We start from the raw sequence: 16,857 nt of genomic DNA on the forward strand, positions 1-16,857 counted from the left end.
ACACACACACCACAGACGTAGACTAGTTTCTGAAGCTCACAATGAGCAGGCAGAAGGCAGTAAGAAGTCTGGGGTTGATGTGGATGAGACAGAGGGAGTCAGTGATGAAAACATGACTGAGAACAGACACATTCCTGATCATCATCATCATCATCATCATCATCATCATCATCATCATCTTTTCTCTGCTTGTGTTCTATATGGTGGATCTTCAACCTCGACAATTCAACATTGTTTATTCGTTTTGTATTAATATATTAATTAAGGCTGTCAAAATTTTTTAATGAATTTTCATGGCACTAGTTTTATTAACGTGTGATTAATGCAGCACAAATTTCTGTTTGACCATTTTTATAAAATAGTACTAAATATAAAGGAGGTGAAATTAAAACCTTCAGTGCAACACGTTTATTCACGACGTTCTTTCTTCACTCAGATATAAAAAAGTAAATAAATAAACATTTTTGTTTGTTTTACGGATTCAAAGTTCCAAGTCTCAAATCAGCACCAAAATCCTCCATGATGCGCACAATTTACCCTCTGGGGTCGACAAACGCACCGCTGTGTTTTCTGCCATGTTTTCCTCATAACTTTGTTTTTTTTTATCGTACAGATAAAAGCAATACATCGTTCGAATCTGTAAAGTGTCTACTTTTATTTGTACACACTTATAATAACAACAAAACACTGTCATTTTGTAAAATTAAGAAAACAGACAGGGGCGCACAGAGATAATAAACATATAGAAAGCTTAAAAAGTTGCTCCGGTATCACCTCATTAACCGTCCGTGTGGAAACATAGCAAAGGTTCCGTTTGGTGATCTGATCATTTATGTAATTTCAAACACCATAATTACTTTAAAACGTTCACAAGAAAATTTTGTCTTAATGCTCTATGTTAAGTTTGGTTTCACAAATAATAAACATACATTTGCATAAAGCATCAATATTTGTCCATGCGCATGTTGATTAGAGTATAAAAAATTGGAAAGTATTAATTTAAGGTACATTTAGAACAGATAAAAATGTGTGACTAATCGTGAGTTAACTCATGACAACTGTGCGATTAATCGTGATTGAATGTTTTAATCGATTGACACCCCTCATACTAATATGACACCACACACTGCATCTGCAAAGCCAACAGCATTGTGGACGACGCCACACACCCCACACACACACTCCTCTACCATCAGGAAAGTGGTTCCGAAGCATTTAGGCTGTAACTTCCAGACTGTGCAACAGTTTTTTCCCTTAAGCCATCAGGCTTCTTAACACAGAACTGAACTGAAACTCACACACACACACACACACACACACACACACACACACACACACACACACACACACACACACAACTGTGTTACTGATCTGTACAACCCGGACTCAACACACACTCGTACTCACTTCACACATCCATGTCTTCAGAACCACTCATTATATATATATATATATATATATATATATATATATATATATATATATATATATAAAAAATGCTGTTTGGCACAAACCCTTTCGTTTACATTTTGTTTACTTATAAGTTCACTCCTGAACTCAGTTCTCTCTGCACACTGTACTGTATAATATACAGGAGGTTTACTGGTGGTGCTATTTTGTGTTTGTCCTACACTGTCTGTCTTGCTCTGTTTGCACCAGGTTGCACACGATGCACTTCATGTGGCAAGGACACTTACTAGTCCTTCACTCTGTGTTTTCTCTTATGTAGCTTTATGTTGTTAAATGTAGCACCAGGGTTCTGGAGGAACGTTGTTTAATTTCACCTGTGTACCGTGTCAGATATATTTGGTTGAAATGACAATAAAATCTTCGTGACGTTACTTGATGTGACATCCAGTTACCAGCATGACACCAAAACAGGTAGCAATAATGGCTACTTGCCAAAACTTCTTTACTTTAACTTGAGTAAAAAGTGTAGTCCGTAGTCCTTCAACTTTTACCAGAGTCTTTTAAAACATGAGCATCTGTACTTCTCCTTAAGTGAAGGATGTGTGCTTTTCCACCTCTTATTCTATGTAAATATATACTGTATTTATATATAGTATTATCGAATCTTATGTACACTGAATCTATCTATTCATCTGATTATTCATTGATTTATTTATCCATCCATTCACCCATTAATCTCTTTTTTACAGATTTACCATAGTGTGAGACCATACTCCCTGCTTTTACCTTAGGAATGATGTTAAATAACTAGCAGTGACACACCATTATGCTGCTGCCACGTGATTGGCTGATTGGATAACTGCATACAAACGAACAGGTGTTCCTATTAAAGTGGACGGTAAATATGGAGTTATTAGTGAGAAACCAGGGTGTGTGTGTGTGTGTGTGTGTGGGAGAAAGAGAGAGTTATTTTCCTGTGATTTTATGATAAAGGTTTCTCCAGACCATAATAAAACATAAAGAAAAAGATCACGTGGCTTTCTTTCTTCACTTCCGCATACCGTGTCGTTTATGTAATAAGTCCCGCCTTGCCTGATGACGTATTCAGCTCTGATTGGTTCTTTTCAGTAGATTATCCAACACACAAGTGGGTTTGAGCAACGCTGTATGAATCACTTACTCTCTCTCTCACACACACACACACACACACGTGAGGGAAACGATGTCGTCTGTCAACTTGGACAAGATCAGGAGCAACTCTGTGAAGAGCTCAGTGTCTGGGGAGGTGAGTGTTTTTACTTATTCTTCATATTTATATTCATATTCCATTTGTCACGTGCACATTTATACAGAATACATGTAGTGGTGCTTTTTTACGACTGTCCAACAGGTAAACATGATCATAGAAATAGAATATAAGGATACAAATGAAGTAATTGAATACAATAAGTATAAAGTATAAATATATTATATAATATAATATAATATAATATACATTGCTCAGCATAAAAGACTACAAATGTCTAATTTAAGAAGAAATCAAGCACAGGTGAGTCTAATCCTTCATTACACACAGGTGTCCCGCAGACTGTTGACTATAAAAGGGTGTTACTTCAAGAAAACCTCCTCCCATTTCATGCTGTCAGCAATTTCACCACATGGAATAAAAATGTCACAAGATCTGAGAAAGAAAATCATTTCTTTACACCAGAAAGGTGAAGGCTACAAGAAGATCAGCAAAGCTTTACCTCTCCTAAAGAGGAGTAAGAAGTCTGGGGTTAATGTAACTCTAACTCACTCCAGAATTATTCCTTCACCTCCATCTCATTACCCACTTGTGGAGCATAGGCATTGATGACATTTATCTTCATCCGTTCAACTTCCAGCTTCACGTTCATCACCCTATCAGAAACTCTCTTCACCTCTTACTGTACTCCTCCTTCAGAATCCCCCCTACACCATTTCTCTTTCCATCCACACCATAATAGAACAGTTTAAACACCTCCAATGTTCCTGGTCTTACTCCCTTTCCACTTGGTCTCCTCAACACACAACATCTCTACCTTTCTCCTCTCCATCATATCAGCTATCTCTCTCCCTTTACCAGTCATAGCACCAACATTTAAAGTACCAACCTGAACTTCCACTCTCCTCCACTTCTCCTTTCCCTGCTGTCTCTGTAGACGTCTTCCTCCTCTCCTTCTCCTCCTTCGGCCAACAGTAGCCCAATTTCCACCGGTACCTTGTTGGCCACCTGTTGGTGGTCGTTGGTAATCCGGGCCTCGCCCGATCCGGTATGAAATTCTCTTTCGTGACCTTCACATTTATCTGGGCCTGGGACCGGCACTAAGAGTGCACTAACTTATGCAACTCTAAGGGCTGGGTTCATATATATATATAATTTTATTTATTTATTTATTTATTTTTGTGAGATGGAGAGAGACGTCCAGGTGCTAGTTGCTGGGTGTCTCCTGGTTTAAACTCCGAATGGCCTGCGGGAAGAAGCTCCTCCTCATTCTCTCTGTGTTTGCTTTCAAAGTACGGAAGCGCTTCCCTGAATACAACAGAGAAAAGGGTCTAATGTTGGGATTGCTGAGGTCCTTCATAATCTTCCTGGCTCTGGTCCGGCACCGCGTGCTGTAAATGTCCTGCAGGTCAGGGAGTTCGGTTCGGATGGTACGTTTAGCTGACCGCACCACCCTCTGGAGGGCTCATCTGTCCTGCATGGTGCTGTTCCTGAACCAGGAAGTGATGTCCCGTCAGGACGCTCTCATTGGTGCAGGTGTAGAAAATCCTTATCACTTGAGAGGGTAGTTTAAAGTCCCTTAAGCGTCTCAGATGGTACATACGCTGCCGGGCTTCTTCACCAAGGTGCTGATGTGATAGGACCAAGACAGGTCCTGTGTGATGTGAACACCTAGGTACTGGAAACTGTCCACTTTCCACTGGGGTCCCATTGATGTTTAGAGTTTGGTATGGCTGCTCCTGCTTCCTGCTAAAGTCCACTATCAACTCCTTAATTTTGCTGACACTCAGGAGAAGATTGTTTTCTTGGCACCATCTCTCCAGATTTTTCATCTCTTGCAGGTAGGCCGTCTCGTCGTTGTTGGAGATCGGGTCCACAACAACATTGTTGTCAGCAAACTTGCTGGTGGAGGAATTGGAAGTGGCCACACAGTCATGTGTGTACAGCAGGGGGCTCAGAACACAACCCTGAGGAGCTTCAGTGCTGAGGGTGTGGGTGGATGAGGTGTGTTTGCCCACCTGTACGGCTTGTAGTCTGTCTGTCTGTCAGGATGTTGGGGATCCATTGACACAGGTGTAGTCTGAGTCCCAGGTCCTCCTTAGACATGAGCGTGGAGGGATTATGGTGTTGAACGCAGAACTGTAGTCCACAAACAGCATTTCTGCATAATTATTGCTTTATAGATAAAGACTTAAGAAACTTTTCACAGAATCTCACTCTCTCTCTATATGAGATATCATCATATATTTTGTTATCAAATTATAGATAAAATACTCCAATGAGGTTCTCTGGGGTCATGTGATCCCAGAACCATGTGACAGATTACATCAACGTGTTGCACCAACCACTCCAGAAAGCACTGACTTTTACAATTAGGTCACTTTCAGGACTTGTTTTGATAGAAATATTCCAAACAAAAGTATGTGCACCTCTGACCTTTCACGAGGTTTCTACCCAATCTGTTGGCGAAAAATTCTGAAGCACAATTTGTGAAGTTCCTTAGAACTTAGAGGCCCAAATCCTGTTCCAGCTCTTGTGCACAAAGCTTGTTTCATAAAGACATTGAGAATCTGAATGTTCGGCACGAAACCCTGATTTCCTCAACCCCATTGAACACTTTTGGGGTTGAACTGGACCTGAGGCCTTCTGGACATCAGGACATCAGTCCCTGACCCAGTAATGTTCTTGTAGAAAGACCACAAATCCTGTGTGATTGTAAATGATGGTTGATTAAAGGTTCCTCCATGTTTATGAAATATTTATGATGTTCATGATTATCCAAACCTGTTTATTACATTTTCAAGAAATGGACAAAACATAGTGAAATTTCTGCTGTATTTTATACTTCAGCTGAACTCTGAGACCCAAAACCTGTTCTAGCATGACAGAAATGTAAGATGAGATGTTCAAAAAGTGGCTTCATCCATGCTAAGATAAATTCCTCCATGAGAATGTTAACCAGTCATTTAACATTTAATTACGTACCCGACTGAACTCGTGTTCTCCCATTAGAACGTGGAGCTTGGCTCACTGTGGAGAGATCAGACAGCGGTGATATTTTTCCTGCGACGCTTCGGCTGTCAGATCTGCCGCTGGGCCGCGGTGGAGGTCAGCAAGCTGGAGGGATCTCTGAGAGCGAACGACGTGGCCCTCGTCGGAATCGGACCCGAGGAGACGGGACTCAAAGAGTTTATGGATGGCGGATTTTTTAAAGGAGGCGAGTTTCTGGAATTCATTCCTGCATTCCTTGAGTCGTTTTTCTAACCTCGGGTTTGATTGAATGTTTGTCCCAGATGTTTTATTGCCTTCTTGTGATTACACAAGCCGATATCAGCTTTATCACATGATTAATGGCATCACGACGTCCCTGCGTTATGAAACTGTCTTACTGTGTTTTTTTTCCTTTTCAGATATTTACATTGACGAAACAAAGCAGTGCTACAAGGAGCTTGGATTTAAAAGGTATGGAAACAAATGCATTTTTTCAAATGTCCTCAATCTATAGAGCTGCAAACACAAAAGTATATAACGTTGATCTTTTTATAACTCATTATAACTCTTACATGCCGTAGAGGCGTTATAACTGCACCAGGACATTAACTTAGTGGGAAGATTTACAAACAAATCTATATCAATTATCATATAATCTATACTGTGTATATGTTCTAGAGCCTTTATAATACTCCTGAATTAGTATGTTCACGTCATAGAACCTTTTTAACCCTTTCACAGATATAACGCGTTTAACCTGCTACCTGCTGCTTTGGGAAAGCAAGTAAGAGAAATCGCATCGAAGGTAATAACAATGTTTTTGCAGTTATGACAATTATTGTAAATAATTCAGCCATGAATTACAAAAATACTGTAAATGTGTTGGAAAAAGGTCTCGATTTTGATCTCATTCAGGCAAGTAATGAAGGAATTCAGGGCAACTTCAGTGGAGATCTTCTGCAGAGCGGCGGCATGCTGATTGTAGCCAAAGGTATTTCATAATTCATCTTCTTTACTTCAATACTTCCTGAACAAAACACATAAAAATAGACTTTATAGTGTATTGTGTACTATAAAGACTGAACACCGGTAGGGTTCTTTGGATAATTAAGGGATCTTAGCTTCCTTTAATTGAAAAATCTCTCGTAAAACCTGCCCTTGAATTGTTTTTTCTTTGAAGAAAGGATCCAAGGAAAAGTTTTTCGTAAAAAAAAAAAAAAAAAGTAAAAATGTTCAGGATTTGCGTTTACTCAGGCTGCCACTAGTGGGCAGTGCAGCTTTATTTATATTTGCTCTGTTCCATTAGAAGACTTTAATACTGGATATTTATATTAAAGGATATTTATAACTGAAATTTAGGCATTAATATCAAACACTGATATTAGACTTCGATATTAGACAATAACATTTGGCATTAATATTAGACACTAACATTGGACATTAAGGTTGGAAACACTCATATTGGACATTTATACTGATAATGATAGTGAACATTGATATTGGACATTCACATTAGACAATAATATTGGACATTTGTATTAGACATTCATACCAGTAATTAAAATTTAGACTTTGGACATTCATACTGGACATTTATATTGAATACTGATACGGGACACTGATACTGTTCTCATCGTGTGAAGGTGGTGAGAAGGTCCTGTTGCACTTTATTCAAGAAACACCAGGAGATCTGGTGCCTCTAATAGACATCACCAAAGCCCTGGGCATCAGTGCCAGTGTGCAGGCCGGAGAGAAACCTCAGGTGAGACATACAGGATTATACCAAGTTTATACAAATCATCATGTACTTTTTTAATTTAACCAAACTTACTGTGTAGAAAGAAATGAGAAGTGTTTTCTAAATAAAAACAAAGCAAAGCGAGGAAACGATGGATTAATTAAAAACTTCAAAATAATTAGTAAAGCTGTCTAGCTGTGTAATAATGTTTTGATCGAAAGCAGTCACATGATTCCTGCATTGATTTAAGTTGTACATTGAGAAAGTGAACTGATCTCAGAACAGTTTGTGATCTTTCCATGGAGACATTTGAGAAATGAGTTGTGCCGTCTGTTAATACGAAGGAAAAAAAGCCATGAGAAATTTCATGATGTTAGATATTTCAATAGTTTTTTGTTACATGTCCAACATGATTTTGGTCATTAGCCTGTAAAGCTCATAAAAATTAAAAAAAATATATATATAGAAAATTATACAGATATAACAAGAAGAAAATAAAATGTGTCTCTTCCTTATCTCCTAATGGCAGATGAAAATAGAATTATGATATGTGAGGAACATATATTATAATATATATTTATGACAAATAGTGACAAATAACCAGTCTAAAAGATAAGTGAATTGAAAACAATTTTATAAAAAAAAAATATTATTAAAAATAAATTCCTATATTTATATCTTTGTATTAAAATGTACCTAAAAACCTACCAGGAACACAGGATGCATTTTGACTTAAAAGGAAAAAAAAATGCAACTTTATGCAACACAATGCATGTGAACGTCTTTTCAGTATTTTAAAGGTTTCGCAGCAATTTGGGAAACAGTGCCACCTATAGGTGTATTTTAGAACAGCAGCGTATATATAATAATATAATATATACCGGTACCGGTACCGCGCATCCATAATATATATATCATTTTAATTTTTTGAGCATCCCATTCCATATTTAGTCCCTATTTCTGTAATAATAATCTCCGCTCTTCTGGAAAGATGATTTCTGGAGATTTATTCAGCCACAAGGGTGTTAGTAAAATCAGGTACCGATGTAGGTAACGAGGCCTGGGGTGCAGTCAGCGTTCACATTCATCCCAGAGGTGCTCAATAGGGTTTTATAGCAGGAGATCTTCCACCAAATCCAGCCCATGTAAAGCAGATCTTCATGGAGATGGCTTGATGCACAGGGGCGTTGTCATGCAGGAACGGGTTCAGGTCTCCTAGTTTAAATAAAGGGAAAATTTCATGGTACAGAATATTATAGAATTGTGTGCCTCCAGATTTGTGCTAACAGTTTGGAGAAGAACTATATCTGAGTTTTGTTTCTGGGGACATGCGGTAATGGGAAAATCCTCCGCTTCGGGTCATTTCACCATGTTTACTCCGTTTGGGGTTCTTAAAACCCCACCTTCAGTTCCTGCACAGATATTTCTGTCTCTGTGCGTCAGTCACCGGCCGGGCTTTTGTCATGTCAGTGCTTTTAATCATTTAATGCCACCTTTGATATGAGCAGTTTCCTGTCATCCAGACGTTTGATCAGATATACCAAAAAAAAGTCATTAATCATGTAAAATGTATTTATTTCTCCTTTTTCCTCAAACGCTTTTAGTAGAATGTGTGTGTGTGTGTGTGTGTGTGTGTGTATGTGTGTGTGTGTGTGTGTGTGTGTGTGTGTGTGTGTGTGTGTGTGTGTGTGTGATAGACCTAGAGCTGTGTGGTGTTTCTGAGAATAGAGTTTCTGTGTAAATAAGTCTTCTCTGAATGCAGATTCAGTCTTTACCCAGACTTCTAACAATCAGAGGAAAGATCTGGTTTATTTTAGTGCTGGTTCAGGCTCACGGGTCAATAACAACATGCACAGATGAAATATAGATAACGTTTTATTTATAAATGAGTTACCTAAAAGTTTTAAAACTGCGTGTGAATTTATTTAGATCTTCTTCTGATACATGAAAGTGAAATGAGGGGAAAAAAATCAAACATCTATTTATAATTATATACAATAATATATACTTTTACTAGTAGTTATATTAATAATAATAATAATAATAATAATAATAATAATAATAATAATGTGAAATAGCGCAGGACCCCCCCCTTATTATTATTATTATTATTATTATTATTATTATTATTATTATTATTATTTATTTTTTTCTGTTTGAGACTGTTTGAGAAATCGCAGGGGAAAAATATACCCAATGTTTTTTTTTAAACCTAAACAACTGTATATTTTATTTTTATATATAAATATATATAATATTTTTATTTTTCTGAAATCTAATATAGTTATGAACAATAAATAATTAAATAAATACAAATAAAACGATATTTTATAATTATAATTAAGTAATAATAATACCAATAATAATAATAATAATAAAGAAAAATACAATCTATTTATACGTTCTGCTTGAAATTTTTTTTTAAATCCGCTCAATTAGATTCATGCAATCAATAAGTAAACGAGCAAACAAACAAACAAATAAATAAATGGAAAAAAAAATGCGTGCAGAAAAATAAATACATAAAAAAACCTGCTTACTTATTCATTTAAGTTTAAATTAGATCATTTAGCTCAAGGTGACTTTACAACAGGCTGAAAAGGGTTGCAGTATTTATCAAATTTGCATTTTATTTATTTACTTGTTTGTTTGTTTGTTTGCCTGAAATGCCTTTAACCTTTAACCTACATGTAAATCTCTTTAAAGGAAAATCAATGACTGCATAAAACACAGACAGCATCTCAATCCATACAGCTCTCTGTGTGTGTGTGTGTGTGTGTGTGTGTGTGTGTGTGTGTGTGTGTGTGTGTGTGTGTGTGTGTGTGTGTGTGTGAGAACCGTTTGCCTCTCGACCCAAATGCAGCACTGTATCCTGCATGTAAACACGCCGTCACTCAGAACTCTTTATCACGAACCCGATCATCGTCGTGTCTCTGAAGTCTGAATGAGTTTCCACTCCGTCCTGAAGGAAGGAAACATCTCAGCAGATGCAGACACAGACGCAGTCTAGACGGGCAGGAAGTGTCACACCACGCATGTATCACTTATAGGCTCTGTTACTATCAGCATGGCCATCGGAGGTCACGTGTGTGAATACGTATGGAGGGGAACGTTTCTATTTTAGCCGCTTTATTCACAATGTGTTTAAATAAACATTGTTCGCGTTCGAGCGCTCGTTCTTTACGCAGACGGGAATAACAGGACGTGGTCTTATTTACTCGTATAAAAGAACAGCGCGAGAACTTCTGAGAAACGTCTCCTCTGCTAGCTGATGAATAGACGTGATGATGAAGCCGCAGACTCGACGTGATCTCACCAGGTTTTTCTCAATTCATGTTCTGTGTTTTTCTTCTTTTAGTGCAATGAAGACGTCTGTACAAAATGAAGAGCTGCTCTTCTTTCTCTCGACACCTCAGCGCCATGATGTTCTTCTACACAAAGCTCCAACAGACTTGTGATTACATAATTACATCATGTGAAGGATCTCAAACTCCCAACCTGCTAAATCAAAAAAATTAAAACAAATAAAAGAAATGATGTGTTTTTTTTGTTTCTATGTAACAAATGTAAAAAAAAAAAAAAAAAAAACACTCAAGAATTGGACAGTAAATGAGTGAGGGAAAGTTCTGTGGAGTCCAAACAGAACATCTGAAGAACTTGTGTAAGCTGGAGAACAGGAGAGAAGATGTGATCAGACTCCCTCACCCCCACACTCACACATGGAGGTGGAAGATTAATGGTTTGGGGTTGCTTTGGAGCAGAGAAGGTTGGAGATTTATTCCAACACACATTCAGTAAACAATTATGGCTCCCATTCCAAACTTCAACACCATGCAGCTCCGTCTGGAAGTTCTGTCAGTGTTATTTAGAGAGAAAACAGTGGTCTGGAGTGATATCTATCACTTAACAACCTGCCCAGTCACCGCACCTAAATTCTATTTAACTGCTCTGGGATGAAAACTGGATCACAAAGAAATCTTCAGATACTGAAGAACATCTGTGACGAGTTTTAGAAAAAGTATTTCAGCTGAATGTTTGGAGGAAAGAAGTTTCTGGATTCTGAGGGCATGTGAAGCTGTTCTTCATGCTAAGAGAGGATTTTTATTTTCTATTTTACTGCATGAAAATAGAAGAAATGTCTAAAAAACAAATCACACACACACACACACACACACACACACACACACACACACTACTGAAAAGTATGTGCAGAACTCAATACTCAGGTCGGGGTTCAGTCTGCATGAGTTACTGCAGCAATGCGGCGTGGCACGGAGGCGATCGGTCTGTGACGCTGCTGACGTGTTCTGGAAGCCCAGGTTGCTCTGATGTGGCCTTCAGCTCTTCTACGTTGTCGGGTCTGTTGTCTCAAATCTTCCTCTTTACAATAACTATAGATTCTCCATGGGGTTTAGGGCCGGAGAGTCTGCTGGCCAGTCAAGCACAAGCACAGGCAGTGTGGGCAGGTGACGAGTCCTGCTGGAAAACTAAATCAGCATCTCCATAAAGCTGGTCAGCAGAGGGAAGCATGAAGTGCTCTAGAACTTCCTGGTAGATGCCTGTGCTGAACGTGGACCTGATAAAACTCAGTGGACCAACACCAGCAGATCACATGACCCCAAACCACCACTGACTGTGAACACTTTACACTGGACCTCAAGCAACTTGGATTCTGTGCTTCTCCTCTCTTGTTCCTCCTCCAGACTCTGGGGCCTTGATTTCCACATGAAATGCTGAATTTTCTTTTATCTGAAAAGACGATTTTGTCCCACTGAGCAACAGTCCAGTCCTTTTTGTCCTTTGTCCAGGTGAGACACCGCTGACGTTGTCTCTGGGTCAGGAGCTGCTCGACACGAGGAACACATCAGCTGTAGCCCATGGAGATGTCTGTGTGTGTGGAGGCTCTTAAAGCACTGACTCCAGCTGCAGTCCACTTTTGTGAATCTCCACAAATTCTTGAATGAGCTTGTTTCTCATTTTTCTACTACATTTTTTCCTTCAATTCAACTTTACATTAATGTGCCTGGATCCAGCAGTCTGTGAACAGCAGCGATGACCTTTTGGGTCTCACCCTCCATGTGCAGGGGGTCAATGATCAGACTGCTGACTGTCGAGTCAGCAGTCTTCCCCATGACTGTGGAGCCTGAACCAGACTGAGACACCATTTAAAGACTCGGATAATCTGAGCAGGTGTTTGGATTTAATGAGCTGATTAGAGTGAGACACCACGAGTCTCCAATATTCAACTTTCTCACAATATTCTCATTTTCTCAGATACTGAATTTTGGGTTTTTATCAGCTGTAAGTCAAAATCATCCAAATTAAACACTTAAAATACATCAGTGTGTGTGTGTGTGTGTGTGTGTGTGTGTGTGTGTGTGTGTGTGTGTGATAAATCTATATATTATACCAGTTTGTTGGCTTCACAAAATCAGTAGATATAGGTGATAATAATAATAATAACACTAATAATAATAATAATAATGAGGTTTGCATCATCACACTGCATTTAATTCCATTTACTTTGAAACCTACTAATAATATTACTATGTTAATTAATTATTTATCTTACATTAAAATGTTCTCAGTTTAAACAAAAGAGCAACAAAGTAATATATGAATATAACATATGGAAGTTTATTTCCCCGTGTTTCACGTTTTCTGTTTTTCTGCCACCAGTAAATAATTTTCAGATAAAACACACGAGCAGCTGATGATTTGCAAATTGAAATGTTTATTCATATACATGTTTTTTATCCTAAAATATCAAGAACATGTTTAAAATGACACACATTCAGGTTTAACTTCATTAATACACATACTGTAAGTGGCCTTTTGGAACAACTTCAGTGATTACATTAAAGACCTTTTTTTCTCCCACAGCAGACGGAAAATGTACAAAAGTATTCACATAGCAGCATCTGAAATTACTGAGCGTCACACCCGAGCGCGTGACGTTAAAACCAAACCGGATCTTCTGGATTCATTCTGGGTTTTTAAAATGCTTTTTAAATGCACTTTCGGATTGTGCGCATGGTTCGACATGCGACGCGGTTCCACATGCACGTGTTACTTTACTGTTGTACAAGACGCCGTAAAACGATGCGTAAAATATCCATAATACACAAAAAGGCAGTTTATCAGCACACACGTGGCAAAAGCATTCAAGAAGTCTTTCATTTTAAGTTTAGAAGTAGCATCTATCATCATCTATCATCCATACACGATATGGCCAAAAGTATTGGAACACTGACTTTTCCAGCCATGTGCTTTTTTTTCTAATTGTTTGCACAAAGTTTGAGGCTTCACTTTACCTAGGAGATCCAAAGCCGTGAAGATTTACTTTTACATCTACATTGGAGTGGAAGATCTCCTGCTATAGAGCTTTGACCTCAACCCTATGGGGGATGAATGTGAACGCTGACTGCACCCCAGATCTCCTCACCTTCTCACCCATACACCCTTGTGGCTGAATGAATCTCCACAAAATTTGGTGGAACATCTTCCCAGAAGAGTGGAGCTCATTATACGAGGAAATTGGGAATAAATGTGGAATGGGATGTTCACAAAGAAGCACAAAGCGGTCTTCTAGTCAGGTGTCCACAAACTTTTGTTCATACTGTGTGTATTATATAAATAAACTTGGCATTGAAAGTTTCTGTTACATGATTCTCTCACAAACAAAAAAAGTACACACTCGACATTTTGTGTGTGTGTGTGTGTGTGAAGTGTTTACATTGACTTTTTGCTTTACATAGTTGTGAGAATCGGCTGAATTATACTAAAATGAGAAACACTTAAGGCTGTAACGTACACACTGTATAAAACACCAACCGTTTCCCTGAACAACTGTGTAAAAACAGACGAGTAACGAATTACAGGAAAAAACAGCATAATTATATTTATTTTCTGTTATTGATTGGTTTTCGCTGTTCTCTTACACAGAAGCATTGTTGGTAATCAATACTGAAGAAACCCTACTCATCATCATTATCTTTGATTGATCTCATAACGAGTCCTCTGTTTTCGTGGGTGTGGCCTCTTCCAGGATAACCCCGCCCACCATCAACAGGGTTTTGACAGAAACGAGAACGATGGAAATGGTTTGGCGTTTACATGTAATACTGAATTGTAATACACTTGAACTGAGCATCTGAAGGAGATCTGGGATCAGTGTGTGATCCTACATTCACGTTAGCAAGCGAATGTTCACACGAGACAAACGTGACTGAGCCAGCAAGATTTGATTTGAGAATATGCAAATTAGGTAAGACACATTAAAGCGAGAAATACTTAATGACACTCTCTACTTCTACATCGAAATTATTTCCAGTTAACAAAAAACTTCTCTGTTCATCTACAAGGTGAAATCAGAAAGTTTGGAGACTCGCTCTGTTTACAGGAAAGTACTTTATTAATCTACGTTTGCACACGATCACCTTTAAAATAATCCCCTTCACAGCAATACAGCGCCTCCTAGCATTCCTCTGGAACGTGTCCTGGAAGTCTTCTTTTCAAAGCGTGTCAAGAACCCAAAGTGATTCATGCAGGATCTCTGCAACGGTGTCAAAACTGTGATGTGGGTGTGGAAGTGAGATCATATTGTTCTCACAAGTGAGAAGCGAGACATCGTCTCTGTGGCAGATTTGCCCAGTTTAATACAAATTTCACTATTGCTCTTTGTTCTAATTTTGCTTGACGTATGACGGTCGGTGCTCCCTGTGACTGTGCATGCAGCCTTGTGCTGCCATCTGCTGGAATGTTACAAAACTAATTCTAAACATTTTGATACCGTGTTGTACAGTCTCTTATTGAATGTGTAAAGAGGCATGACAAATAAATATAGAATTTGAGAAGAAGTAGAAAAGTGGTTGATTTTATGTTGTTTTTTCTTTTTATGCGTCACTCGTCTGTAAGTTCTCCTGAAACCAGCCTAATAATGTGTCTAAAAAGTGTAAATATCTTTAGGACATTTCTCTAATCACACCAGGAGGATTATGATTATATGAAATAAAATGTATTTCTGGACATTTTTGAATTGATTTGCTCTCCTGACAGACGACCTCAAGAAGAAAAAATATATAGAAATTAGGTTTTGTAATCATTATATTTACTAATTAGATAATAGATTAAAGTAGTATTGTTTAAGTAATTTAAGGCTATAATTATATCGAATAATATGATTACCTAATATAGGAGTAAATATACTAACAACCGAAATGATTCTTAAACCTGTTTTTTTTTTTTTTTTGGCTTTTTTAGTTTCTTGATTTTTTTTTTTTATACTTCATGATCTCAAAACATTTTTAAAATTGAAATCGTCGGAAATGTTCAAAAATAGGTTTTTACATTGGGTATATTATGTTTAATAAGCCTATGATTATTGTGTTATAATATTTATAATAGTGAATATTACAGAAATCTATCAATATCAAAATAAGAGATTTTTTAGCTAAGTGTGTTTTTTGCTTTCCTGTATATTTCTTCCGAACCCTCATAACCCAGCCGTGTTTTCCAAACAGTACAAGCCATTATGGTACTATAGAACGTGGCTAGCGATAAAGCTACAAAGGCAGATGTAAATATTCCGTTAATCAGAGTCTCTGTGATGAGAGATAACAGTCATAAATTAATGGTCCATGGCAACCAGAATTGTTTTATCCCCCTCTATGCTTATTGACTGGACTAAGCCTTTTCAGAGTTTTGTGTGTGTGTGTGTGTGTGTGTGTGTGTGTGTGTGTGTGTGTGTGTGTGTGTGTGTGTTCTAGCCATCTATGTTCCTGCAGTGTTTGATAATTTTGCTTATGCTGGCCTGGTTATTTTTTTCTTTCCGTACATCTTGTTTTGTCCTGCTGTCATTACCGCTTAATCAAGGTAAAAGAGAACAGTCCCTGGCCCTGACCACTTCTCTAATGAGGACCCCACTCCTGCGGAGCAACCTCCGTCTGCTACACCTCCACCTCACAACCGATCAATTAAGAAGATCAAGAGGCTTCACTTCACCTGTCTTCCTCCACAGAGTCCTTGAATATTATTCCCCGTTCTGATATACCCCTAATGCTAAGATGCAGGAAACTAAAGGTGTAGCAATGACAAAAGCACTCAGCTGTGGTTTGTGTGAAAGATTACACCACCTGAATGCCTGATAAACAGCTGGTCCACTTTGTATGCAGGGAAATAAATCACAACCTCGTAAGATCAAAATATGTCTAGAAATATTATCATGTGGGTCACGAATGAGAATCTCCCAATATCTATTTTTTCTCCCATTGAAACACAACAAACAAATTCAGCAGTATTAAGCCGATATAAAACCCAATCGAAAGCTTCTCTATCCATTTTTTCCTTGGCTTATTAGAAAAACATAAAATTGATTTGTTTAATACTTAAACGATGTTGTATATATAGACATAAATATCTCTTTATAGCAAGATTCACGAAAGCAGATTTAAGCATGCATATTGAATTTTTT

At 38.0% G+C, this 16,857-nt stretch overlaps 1 protein-coding gene across 1 annotated transcript; it reads left to right on the forward strand.

The window, feature by feature from the left end:
• Nucleotides 1–2,432: 2,432 nt before the first annotated feature.
• On the forward strand, nt 2,433–10,919 carry prxl2b (peroxiredoxin like 2B). Its single transcript, XM_046874693.1, has 7 exons — nt 2,433–2,695; nt 5,669–5,873; nt 6,067–6,118; nt 6,389–6,452; nt 6,563–6,638; nt 7,291–7,409; nt 10,744–10,919. The coding sequence occupies exons 1-7, from the start codon at nt 2,633–2,635 to the stop codon at nt 10,768–10,770; spliced, it is 606 nt and encodes a 201-aa protein (XP_046730649.1). The 5' UTR covers nt 2,433–2,632; the 3' UTR covers nt 10,771–10,919.
• Nucleotides 10,920–16,857: the final 5,938 nt, after the last annotated feature.

This window comes from Silurus meridionalis, chromosome 19 (assembly GCF_014805685.1).
Source record: "Silurus meridionalis isolate SWU-2019-XX chromosome 19, ASM1480568v1, whole genome shotgun sequence".
Taxonomy (NCBI): Eukaryota; Metazoa; Chordata; class Actinopteri; order Siluriformes; family Siluridae; genus Silurus; species Silurus meridionalis.